Source organism: Pinus tabuliformis, chromosome 9, assembly GCF_031772625.1.
Source record: "Pinus tabuliformis cultivar Carrire ecotype Pingquan chromosome 9, CPIR1, whole genome shotgun sequence".
NCBI lineage: Eukaryota > Viridiplantae > Streptophyta > Pinopsida > Pinales > Pinaceae > Pinus > Pinus tabuliformis.
Genome location: NC_142307.1, coordinates 38931144 through 38944284, shown reverse-complemented (window position 1 = coordinate 38944284; position 13141 = coordinate 38931144). Strand labels below are relative to the sequence as shown.

Sequence of the window (13141 nt, the reverse complement as noted above, 5' to 3'; positions counted from 1 at the left end):
TTTTAACTTTGGGCTGTAGTGCCATTACTGAACAAAAGAAAATTTATTGAACTTTGTCAGTTTTAGTATATTGGTTGGAATTTCACAATATAATTTTTGGTTAAATTGTGATTTTTAGTTATTTAAAATATATTTTTGAATGTATTTAAATGTATAAATAAATTCACTGCTCTGAAAAATAGATGCATAAATAGATTGGGCACTTGGACTATGCAAACTACACAGCTAAAACTTGTGATTTCATTAAATCCCTGTTAACTTATGATTTTTAGTTATTTAAAATGTATTTTTGAATACATTTAAATGCATAAATAGATTCAGTGCTCTGAAAAATAGATGCATAAATAGATTGGGCACTTGGACTATACAGACTACACAGCTAAAACTTGTGATTCCGATAAATTACTGTGGTATTCCAGGTAATATTCACTGAGTTTTTTTTGCCTGGTGAGACAGACATTTTTTTATAAAATTGTGATTATTAATAATTTAAAATGTGCATTAAAATATATAAATAAATTCAACAACTTAAAAACCTATGAGACATTCCCATTATGCAAACTACGGCTGAAACTTAATTTCAAAATTTCAGATAAAAATATGCACCCAAACCCAAAAAGGCCCAAAACTCAGAAAAATTAGACTACGCGTTTGTTCGGTAATCAGCATGTTTTTGTTGGTTTTTGTGATTATATTTCGTTAGATATACTCTTGACTATGATGTTCAAAATCATAGAAGATGGAGGCTACCTGAGTATCCCATGACTGAGTATCTACTCTTGACTATGATGTTCAAAATCATAGAAGATGGAGGCTACCTGAGTATCCCATGAATGAGCTGCCAGTTATGGTGAACAATTTGTTCAAGAATTGACGGAAGAAAGTGGTAGGAAACAAAACTATGAAGCCAATCCACAAAATCAACAACACCCACATTATGATATATAGAACCCATTGCAGTACGACTGTCAGAGTGCTCCTCGATGTGCCATGAGTTGTGGTAGCTGCTGGATTAATCAAGGGCTGCTCCAACGTTCCACTATAACTGTTCTCTATGGGCACTGCAATTGGATTCCAGGGTCACTCTACATTCTGCTTCTTTGGATTAGAGAGACCTTTAAAGAAAGTAGGGGTGGCAGAGATGAAATGCATGACATGGACTTCTAAAAGGACATAAATGTCCAACTTAATGGTATTGGTCCTGTGATTTTTGCTGGGATCTGATGAATTTATTCTGGTTTAACGGCCAGGATTATGGGATTGTACGGATGGCTGTCTGACCATTCGAAAAATTTGGATGTGTCCTCCGTTTCATCGCTTTTGTGTGGTTTCCAAGCATCCTGTAATAAAGGAGTATTATGACAATTAAAGGTTGAAAGCAGCACATAAAATACTATCATTCGAAAATAGAGGTATACTTATACACAGGTAGACACTAGATATCAAATTAAATAAAACATTTTCTGTATTCAAGTTTCTGTGATCCATAATGAATTAAACAGTCTTTTGATAGAAATCACTAGATATCAAACTAAATAAAACATTTCAATTTATTATATATATATATTAGGTCTATATTTTAATAAACTACTCCACATAAATAGACATCAAACTAAATAAACCATTTCAATTTCAATTATATATATATATATATATATATATATATATATATATACAAATTAATTAATTACTTATTAGATAAATTATTTTAGATTTTAATTTATATCTATCCTAAAAAAACCACAAAATAACCCTAATTAACTATGATAAAAATATATTCCATCATTATTTTCTTTTTTAATCTTCTATCGCCCATGAGAGCTTAATGGAATTTTCTGATTATTAAGATATCTAATTTAAGATTAACACCCCCCTCATTGAAAACTGAGTTGACACTAAGAGCCTAGATGAACTCATCTCGACAAGAAAATCGAAGGGATCATTTCTTCCGGTGCAAGATAATAGCAGATAAAGCATAATATTTTTCGGACTAAAGCGTCACACATCTTGCTCGAATTGAACCGTTCAACCACGGAGCAACAAATATCTATTGATAAAGCTTGTCACATCTTGCTCTAATTGAACCGTTCAAGCACGGAGTGACAGATATCTATTGATATTCACTTACTGTATATAGTTTGTCTTGAAAATGATGGAAATTTTGATAAAATTTTGCAAAGTTTTTTGGGATTTTCGTAAATTTAGATTACATGTGTCAAACTTCAAGATTTTAGGTGCTTTGGAAGTTTTTGATGGCGTTGAATCTATTTTCACCATCAAAAACATGATTCAAACACTACACCTTTTTGAATTTTCTTTTGGCCAATCACTTTTGACCGTTCACACAATTACTCATTAGACCTGACCTTAAATAATTAAGTTAGGTAGTTAAATATTTAATAATAATAATGATAAGTGTATTAATGTTAATATTAATAATAATATTCATTAAATAATTAGGTTATTTAGTAAATATTTAATAATGATAATGATAATTATATTAATTTTTATAATGTCTTTTTGATAAATCACATTTCAAGTTGTTAATTTCTAAAGTAATATGATTTATGATCATGACAAAAATTATTATTATTATTATAATAATACATACATAATAATATATTAAATTAACTGGCCCACGGGGCTTTGGATTGACGGTGAATGGGTGCGCTGTTAAGGCACTCCTTGCGATAAGTCACTGGTTCAATTCCCCGTGGGTACTTAGTTTAGTCTTAACCTAGAAAAAAAGAATATATTAAATTAACTGAAATAATTAAATATTTTAAAATTTATAAATAAAGAATTTAAATTAATTTATTATGTATTTTAAAATATTATAAATTATAATTAATATATAAAAATATTATATATATATATATATATATATATATATATAGAGTTGTTTTTAGGGCTGATTTTTTTTAAAAAATTCTGATTTATTTTCCAATCTAATTTATCTAAAATTTAACAAGAATGCATTGAAATCACAAATTAAATTTAATGAGTGAACTCAATAAATAACAACATAAAACCATAAGATAATTATTCAATATAAAATAATATTAAAAATATATATAGTTTGGACCCCCTGGAAAACTATCAATTCCCTTTCGCTATCTATCTTTCAAATGAATATTTCTTGCCATTGACTTTTTCGGTTGGCTTTCGAGCTTTGAACTTACCAGGATGTACACTAATATGTAGGTGAAGACTTTGACCAAAACATAATGGAATATTTCATCAAATTGATCAAGAAAAAGCACGAAAAAGATATTAGTAAGGATAGCAGAAATGAAATAAGACATTCAATGTGTTCCTTGTAATATAGATATAAACAAAATATCTAAAGAAAAGTAATTGCACAATGATCCAGTGCAAGAAAACAAGGTTTTCCACAAACAAATTAATTCTCCTAGAAAAATTCAACAATTCCAATTTAATAATCATATCAGCGTCTCTTTGTACCTTTTGGAACAATTGCTAATATATAAAAGTGAACACTATTACCAAAGCATCACGATTTTCCCTTTAAATTCAATACAATAATTTATTTAATTCATAATAAAAAAATAAAGTATTAATTACGCCGTAAGGCGTTCCCTCTGAGAGAGACATCCCTAAAATGTGACGTGTGCGATCGTGAGCCATTGATTTTGTGTGTTAGATGATTGGAGTGTTTTCTGCCGTTAGTTTAATCTATTTTATTTATAAAAAAATGATATTTTCCCATGGTAATGGGCCATGAAAAGCCAGGCCTGGCCTGCTTGCGATGAGACTCTTCTGCTGCTTGCCTGCTGGCAAAGAGACTCTGCGATAAGACTCTTCTGCTGCCTTCGCATAGAGTGCCACTTCAGCATTAGTATTACGTGGTTTAAACGTCGTCACCACCATCAACTTGTAAAAACCGAAGGGGCACTGAACATGCCACTGTGCCAACAAAAGGTTAAACACAGGCAGGTACAGAGTTTTCCGTCCGTTACAAGAAGGGCGAGGAATGAAGGCTTGGTCAGGTAAGGCGGCTAAGTTAGTAAGGAAGTCACGATTATAGGTCTGTTTGTGGTCCCCACTCGTAGAAATTGCAGGTCCAGCTGGATGCAAGCATTGTGGAACTCAAGCTGCTACAACGGGCACTGGTATCTTGTCTCCTTGGCGTTATAAATCTACCTCAGTTCCCATCCCCACTTACTCTCATCTGCGTGCGACTGTGAAGTGCTTTGCGTCTTATTTTTGGTGTCGGTTGTGGAGTCATGGCGTTGGCCGTTTCTTCATCATGTGCCCCTGAGTGGATATGCATTTTGGCTCTGGTTTTGCTATTCTGGCAATGTGCGGGTGATCATGGCAGACTCACGGAAGCAGAAGCCGACAGAGTTGTCAATCTTCCCGGTCAGCCACCGGTCGATTTCGCTCATTATTCGGGATATGTCAATCTAAATAAAGAGAGCGGCAAGGCTCTGTTTTACTGGTTCTTTGAAGCTGCTGAAAATGCATCACAAAAACCTCTTGTTCTCTGGTTAAATGGAGGTACCTTACCTTATTTTTGCCTAACCTTGCCTTACCTGCTTCCACTCCATACCTTTTCATTGTGGTATGTGTGAATCCACATCTTCATAGCATAGCAATGAAGTAAACTAGGGTAACGGCCAGATGAGTAAGTGACATATCTGCAATGCGTAAATTCAGGACCAGGTTGCTCATCCGTCGGCTACGGAGCGGCTTTGGAATTAGGGCCGTTTCTGGTGGAGAAGAACGCACCACACCTTCGCTTAAACAAATTTTCTTGGAATAAAGGTTATTCACCCTTTTCTTTCTACATTTGCTTTTATGGAACACTTTGGACTGAGACCTGGATGTACAGTGATAGTTTATTTTCATTTTTATCGGTGTATTTCTCTGCTCCCTTTCCCGCTTGCACTTACTCATCATGGACTAGAAATACAAATTTAATGACGTTCCGGACTTTCACATCTCTACCACTTGCTACCATCTGAATGAGTGTGTTATGTTTATTGCAACATTTTAACTGTTAGTATTTTCGCTTTAAAGCCAGAGTCTCCGGTCTTTATTTTATTATCTTTTTTACTGTATTTTAGTGGCAAATATTTTATTCTTGGAGGCACCTGTTGGAGTTGGCTTCTCTTACACAAATAGATCCTTGGATTTGAATGAACTAGGTGACAGAATCACAGGTGTAGTACTATTCACAGTCTGATTTTCTTTCTCTGTGGCTTTGCGTTATGTTAATACTTAAACCCTTATGCCTAGAGAGGAAAAGTAATGAATAAAACGCTATTCCGCTTGAATTTGCAGCTGAGGATTCGTACACTTTCCTGTTAAATTGGTTCAAAAGGTTTCCACAGTACAAATCTCGTGAGTTTTACATAGCTGGAGAAAGCTATGCAGGTAATGGACTAAGCATTAGGATCCAGGGTTGCTCTTGAAGTTCATCTTATTCATAGGTGCGTCACAGGTTTTACATATTTAACTTAATCATCACAGGGAGAGGTTCAAGCCTCAAGGCACATCGATAAGCTCATTTTTGTCTGATTGTCAACTAAATTTTAAAATGAATTAGAGTTAAGACTATGAAAGCTACACTTTCGGTTGATCTTCTAAAGAATGCAAGATGAGGACGGATTCTGAAATGCAGTGATGGATGATGATCATGATCTGAATGGTATGATAGATTATGCATGGAGCCACGCAGTTATTTCAGACGAAGATTATCACAGTTTCAAGGACTCCTGCGATTCCAAGTCGAATAACGAGTCATCACCCCTGTGTGATAGTGCCATCAGAAACTTTATTCAAATGTACGCGGATATCGACATTTACAGTTTGTACACGCCCGTTTGTGTGCACCGGCTCGATAAAACTACATCACGCCTTGCGGCATCCGCCAAATCCCTGTCAAAACATGCATTTAACACTACTTACTCCCTTCCGTATAAGTATCTAGTTCTTTCTTGTCCATGGTTATTTTCTCATTGTAAGGTCCGTTCTCTTAAACGTGTAGGACCTGTGGCATAAATTACCTTCTGGTTATGATCCTTGCGTGGAAGATTATGCAGAAGCATATTTCAACAGAGCTGATGTGCAGAAAGCACTACATGCAAACAAGACCAAAATTTCTTATCCCTGGACACTGTGCAGGTACGGGCAGAATTGTACAATTCTCGCTCGTTCTAGGGATCTCTTGTTTTTATGGCTTTCTTACCTTATTAATGGAAATGTCTTTTCTGTATACAGCGAAGTGATCTCCTGGAACGATTCTCCCACCACCGTTCTACCCATTTTCAGAAAGCTCATCAAGGGCGGTTTAAGAATATGGGTATACAGGTACGGAAGTTTGTCCTTGGAGCTTTCTGAAAATGCAACAGTTGAATTGACTCAAGGGAGAGAAATTTTTTAGTTAACTACTCTGGATTCCATCCAGCTGTTTGAATATTTTGCCCTTCGAAATCCTACAGGGCGATCCGTTTACATATTGGATATAAAATAGAATGGATTGCCGTGATCTTTGTAATGCAAATCTCTCAAGGCACCCAGAGCTATATTTTCTATTTCATATTTAAAACTAATTCTCTGAAATCACAAGACCTGTATATATTTCACATCTTACCTTACTAATTGAGTACTTTTTTATCTGTAGCTGCTCATGGTTTGAATAGTAGAGCATGGGATGCCTGCCATCTTCTTTATCTCGTTCTCTACTTTGTTATTATGCATAGAGGCTGTAAATCTTCTCCTGGTCCTAAGTCTTCCTATTCTGATTAAGTAATCAAATTGAATTTAAACTGACTTTTTATCTGTCTTCTATGGGAGATATTTTCTTCCTATTTTCTCTTCTAAATGATGCAAACTTAACCGACATTTTATTAGTCTTCTATGAGATTTTATACTGCAGATGATGATAACGCTGTCTAGTATATATGATGCTTAATCTTGCATTCATAAAATTTTCAAATCCTCTCATTATCTGTGTGCTAAATCTTCTCCATTACCTTCAATACGGCAAATCCTTTCCGTTGCGTTCAATCATAACTTTCAAATAGCCAGCAGTTTATCAGGCAAGTCAGTCTTTGTTATTCCCCAATTCTTAGTGCTTTGGTACCATTCTTTATGCAGCCCAGAGATTGATCTGGACATCTAAAAAGTTGCAGAACTGCATCCAAAGATTTGGAAAGAAATATTGCTAATCTAAGATCTCAAACGTTGTTGTTCGACTTCAGTGAACACAGTCTATAATTCCAATTGAATACCGTTTTATTTTTTGTAGTGGTGACACCGACGGTCGAGTTCCTGTAACTTCAACACGGTATAGCTTAAATGCCCTTGGGCTTAAGATAAAAGAAGAATGGAGTGCTTGGTACAACAGCCAGCAGGTAGATACGGTACTCTACCCTTCTGCCTAACCCTAGTTTAATTTTCAATTTCAGTAATGGTTTCTTAAATAGCCCTTTCCAAATCAATATGGTTGTCTGGTTGTTGTTCGCATATTAATTTAATTTCCCATTTGAATAATGATTTCTTAAATAGCCCTTTCCAAATCAATATGGTTGCCCGGTTGTTGTTCGCATGGATTCATTCATTTATCTTCACCTTTAACTCCACAGTTTTTTCCAACAACAAACAAAGGTCTCTAAACAGGTTCAATGCATATTTATGGCTGCTTGCATTCCATTTCAACAGTTTTCGGCATCACTCCCTCAAATAAAAGCTCAAATTCATCGACCCTTGCTTCCAAAAAAGCCCGCAAAAGCCTATTCACGTTTCAATATTCTTCTACACACTATTCATATTCTTCTACACACTATTCCTTACGGCGTTTCCTTTGCAACACTAGGTGCAAATGCTAGTTTATATAGAATCAGTATGATGTAAACCAATATTATAGAAACAATATTATAGAAAAGCAGTCTGCAAATTGATTTGGCCTTTCGTTTTCGTGTGGGACCAGTGAGTTGCAGAAAACTAATCATCACATAAAAAATATCTATAAAGTACAATCAGTAAGTTGCAAACAGCTAAGCACAACGAGAGCAACCTGTTGTTGAGAAGTCATTATTTGGAGGAGCGCAGAGGTAAGAAGCCGGTAGCACAATTGAAATTGATGTAAGATATTTTGTTGTGTGGATGTTGAGAACCAGGCGGATGCCGAGCGGGGAGGTGTACCGTCAGAAGTAGACCAGGCGGATATGGTCATCCAATCCATGACAAAGCAGGTGGATAGATCGTCCAATGGATGGTAAGCGCCTGTCCTGCTCTTGCTTCTAGCTATCTTCTCTAGACCACGCAACTAGCTATCTTCTCTAAACCACGCAAGCTCTCTCCCCGTCGTGCCTCTCAGCTGGTACCCAATGCACGCTCTGCGCCTGTCTCTTGCTTCCGTTTTTGTCCATGCAATTTTATCTCCCATCTCATAAGCACGTATAGGCCCGCATCCTCAGACGCCCATGCAATCCCAGTAAACGACACGCAGACTCCCTTACTTTATATCCACTTGCTGTGCGGGGTATTAGTTTTTCTGCTAACTTTCTTCCATCACTGGTTATCATCGTCGCTATGCCACTTTGAACCTATATGTTTCTCCATCCTATTCTGCTGCCTTATCGGTTTTTGCTGGAAAGGTCCGGTCCTGTAATGATATATATATCTTTTCCTCGTTTTTTTGAAGGAGATTTCCCTGTTATAGTAAGTTTATGTTTTGTTTTTGTGAAGTCTCCTGCTACGATTAAATACAGGTAGGGAGCTTATAAATTTTTGTTTTTGTGAAGTCTCCTGCTACGATTAAATACAGGTAGGGAGCTTATAAATTTATTAAAAGGTTCAATCTTCCATAGTTTTTCTCAGGGTTGCAATCCTTTTTCCATCATGCTTTAAAGTTTTTTATGCTCTGTCTGAAGGATTACCTCAGCATGTTCTGGAAAATCTTTCAGAAATTAAAGGAATTCATAGTAATTTATAAACCCTGCACAGACTTCCGATTCAAAGTAGGACCATGGTGGTGTATTTTTGAAATGTACTGCTGTTGTTTGGTCTGTCATGATTCTTCATCAAGCTAACTAGACTCAAAGTGCTGGTGTGCTTTCATGTTATCCATTGTTTTATCATCTGGAGCTCCAGGATCCTCCATGACCATTCGTTTTCAGGTTTCTCCCTTTTGACAGAGACCTTGGTTTTCAGGCCCGGAAGTCCATTTCCACGGGACCGCTTTTTTACGTTTCTCCCTTTTGACAGAGACCTTGGTTTTCAGGCCCGGAAGTCCATTTCCACGGGACCGCTTTTTTACGGTCTTTCCTAGAATTGGTTTTTCAAATTTCTTAGAGATTTGGGCTTGTCCTTCTGTAGTCCTGTCAAGTACTTGAGGGTATAAAATATCTCATAGTTTGTTCCTTTCAGGACTATAGGCATGTGAGGTTAGGTCAGCTATAGTTAATTCCCCCGGCCTAAAGATCACTTCTTTTTCCGCACCCTCTTTGAACCTTTGGTTTCATCTTTCTCGAGTCTTCTTTTGTGTCAGCTCAAGTGTTAGAAGTGACTTTATGCCCCTCTAGTGACATTTGGCCTAAAGATCACTTCTCTTTCCGCGCCCTCTTTGAACCTTTGGTTTCATCTTTCTCGAGTCTTCTTTTGTGTCAGCTAAAGTGTCAGAAGTGACTTTATGCCCCTCTAGTGACATTTATTCCCTCCAGGCCTCATGTTCAGAATTGGTCAGAAGGGTGATTAATTCTGGTACCAAATCCCGATTTGGTAATCTTTCTAACATATAGGGGCAGTCTTTGGGAGGCGGGTCGATCAATTATCAAAAGAAAAAGAAAGAAAGAAATTATTTTAATGTTTAAAGATAGTTTATGGGACATTGTATTTTATATGTAGTTTTTTGGAAGTTTATCAATAAATGCAAGATAGTCAATGAGACAGATTTTTTTTCATCTGGTTGACATAATAGGCCATTTTTCTGTGAAGCTTCACAATAAATGCTCAGATCAACAAATCTCTCACCAAATAGATTATCCCAGAGCTACCAAATAGATTATCCCAAGAGCTAGCGGCCAGCATATCTTCATAACTTTCCCTGTTGTCTTTGAAGACCTCACATTCTAAAATAAAATGTTTAATAAAATGTTTTTCTGTTTCCACTTTTCCAGGAAAACAAAAAAAATTAAGTTGGTAAGCCTCTTCAGAACCAACGAGAAACCTCTGCTGTGTAGTCCTAATTACAGAACAGATTTACTTCCATCTATACAGATTGAAGCAGTTAACACTGTTCTTGCATCAGGTGAACACCATATTGACCTGGAAGCAGTGGATCTACTAGTTCGTGAATGTTTCCAAACTCAATTAAGGGTTTGAATGTTCGGCCAAGAAGCATCAATTGGTCTTCTTCGACCACAGATCATCTCCAGCAACGGTACCCCAAATGCATAAACCTCGTTTTCTCATCAACAATCCCATCCCATACAGGAAATACTCAGGTGCCAAGTATCCAAAAGTTCCGTTAGTTGAAGTTACAAATACGGAATGATGAGTCCGCTGTGGTTCAAAATCCGAGCCTAGCAAAACATTTGAACACTGTAGATCTCTATGAATAACAGTGTTTATCAAACGATTTAACTTACCAGTCAATTTCTTGAATATGATCATCTTCAAGTCAATGGTAAAGGCACCCCACCCCATTCACCACAGTTTTCAATACGTGAAACGCTGATTTATAACAGAGCTGCTACTCAACTTAGCAGGATTGCGTTTTCCACTTTTTCCCTTGATTTATGTTTGCTTTCTGATACAAGTCATCAGCAATTGAACAACGCCTTTTCCAAACACGCCCAAACCATGACCACGCTCCTATAGCAAAGATTGATTAAGGAAAACAGCAGAGTAAATCAGGTTCAACTATAGTTACCAAGTACCAAGTTCGAGTTAAAATTCAAATTTGGAATCGATTTTATATCGAAAAAATTAGACTCTAAAATTCAATACGGAAAATTTCGGGGAATACACACCATATAAATATGAATACACACCATATAAATATTGAAATATGTTATTTTGAGTTAAAATATGAGAAAATTTTGATTCGTTTTAATCCTTGGAATAGAATGCTCTTTTTTTCCCATATTGTGCAACTTGAAACATTTGCTATAGTTAATTGGATAGAATTGTTGTTCATTTGTTAACGGGATAGAACCGTACTTGTTTTTAATAGGTATAAATCTGTTTAAAGTTATATCTTTTCAGGTAAATAAGCAGCCTTAGCATCAATCAAACCTACTTATTATTCCTAACCATACCACTGATTTTAATTAATTAATAATTAACAGATATTTTTTTTTAAAATAAAATATCAAATATTTTGATTTTTTTACAAATAAATAATTAATTAATTAAATTATTTTTATATGTGATATCTTCATATATATTAATAATAACATTAATTCAATCACATTTGATGGTCTATGAAAACTCAATAAAATAAAATAAAAAAGTTCATAAATTAAAAGCCCAGTAATATTGCAGAAAAGTACGTTCTCAAATATATATTGAACTTTTTCAGGAATGAAAAAGCGTAATATATTATATAAGGAGTATAATGATCAGAATACATTGCCAGACAGAAACTGCAAAAGAGCTGGATAACGGACTAAAAATTCGTGACAGAAAAAACCTGATAAAGAGGATAGAGATCCCCGAGAAACATAAATCTGATGCTCGTTCATAAAGACAGTCATTCTGTTTGTTTTGTGAAGCACACGATGGACAATTACGATGTTTGGTGTTGGGGATTGCATGCAAACAATTTTCGCTCCACTAATATTAGTTAAATTATCCTCACTTTTTCCTATAATTAGATCAATTCTATTGTTATTTGAAATTTTGTTCCCATTTCAAATCGTCAACCGATTTTAGTATATTTAGATCTACCTATCGGTAATGGATGGACCGCTAACATTTCGGGAAAATGGAATGCAACCTCTTAATATATTTAGATCTATCTATCGATAATGGATGGACCGCTAACATTTCGGGAAAATGGAATGCGACCTCTTTATATATTTAGATTTATCTATCGGTAATGGATGGACCGCTAATATTTCGGGAAAATGGAATGCGACCTCTTAATATATTTCAACCGGACGAATCGAATTTAACGTATTATTGACTAAATAGGCAAATTTTCAAATTCTTTAGCACAATTTGGTCCAATTTGGTAACTATGGGTTCAACTAGTAGTAAACACCTTCAACTTTTTTCAACGCTCCACCTCAATCTCAAACTAGCCATATGAACTTAGGATTTATTGGAAAGGCAAAGGAACAAAACATAAAATTGGCATACAAAAAAAGTGAGCTGCTACTTAATTACTCTATTAACCAAAAACTTGATTCAATTACAATTGAACCCAATGTGATGTATTTATTCTATCTAACTAGCGACTTAACTGAATCTCACTTGGACTAACTACATCATGCAAACTCACACTTACTTGACTTCTCTAAATCTAAACTGAACCCAAACTAACTCAGACTCTTTCTCTAGATTAATCTGCATGTGGGAGTAATTCCCTATTTTTAAAACTCCTCCTTGATTATGATCTCTAAACTAAGACATAACTCATCTTAACTTACACATACATGTTGGTCTAAGTCTCAACTAGGTTTACAACACCTAAGTTTCCTCTATGAAACTCAATACATCTTTTGCTAATGGCTTAGTAAATATATCAACCAACAGATCGCTTAATTTACAAAGTTATAAATAAACTTCTCAATTAGTGACAAGTTCTCTTATAAAATGGTATCTTGTATCTATATTTTTTATCTTTTGATTGAAGACATTATGCTTTGATAGTGCAATGTTTGACGTGTATGCTTTGATAGTGCAATGTTTGAGGTGTTGTCACAATAAATTGTTGTTGATCCTTCATATTTATGCTAGATTCCATCGAAAACTCTTTGTAACCATACTGTGACAGGTTATTGTTGTCGTTGGTACATATTCTGTGTTTGTTGATGAAAATGTCACAATAAGTTGCTTCTTAGATTCCCATGAGATTACTCCTGAACCAAAGATGAAACACATAACCGAAAGTTCTTTTCCTACATCCAAACTTCTTGCAAAATCATTGTCAGTACATCCAACC

The 13141-nt window shown here is 35.3% G+C and overlaps 1 protein-coding gene across 1 annotated transcript in view; it reads left to right on the top strand.

Moving 5' to 3' along the window:
• The first annotated feature begins 3855 nt into the window (after nucleotides 1-3855).
• LOC149147033 (uncharacterized) overlaps nucleotides 3856-13141 on the top strand; it is a 133618-nt gene continuing 124332 nt past the window's right edge. The window contains 9 exon segments of the mRNA XM_089440347.1: nucleotides 3856-4521; nucleotides 4681-4788; nucleotides 5091-5186; nucleotides 5308-5400; nucleotides 5648-6008; nucleotides 6010-6150; nucleotides 6247-6336; nucleotides 7277-7382; nucleotides 8148-8245. Of these exon segments, the coding sequence (XP_089296473.1) occupies nucleotides 4248-4521; nucleotides 4681-4788; nucleotides 5091-5186; nucleotides 5308-5400; nucleotides 5648-6008; nucleotides 6010-6150; nucleotides 6247-6336; nucleotides 7277-7382; nucleotides 8148-8245 (1367 nt within the window). The 5' untranslated portion in view covers nucleotides 3856-4247.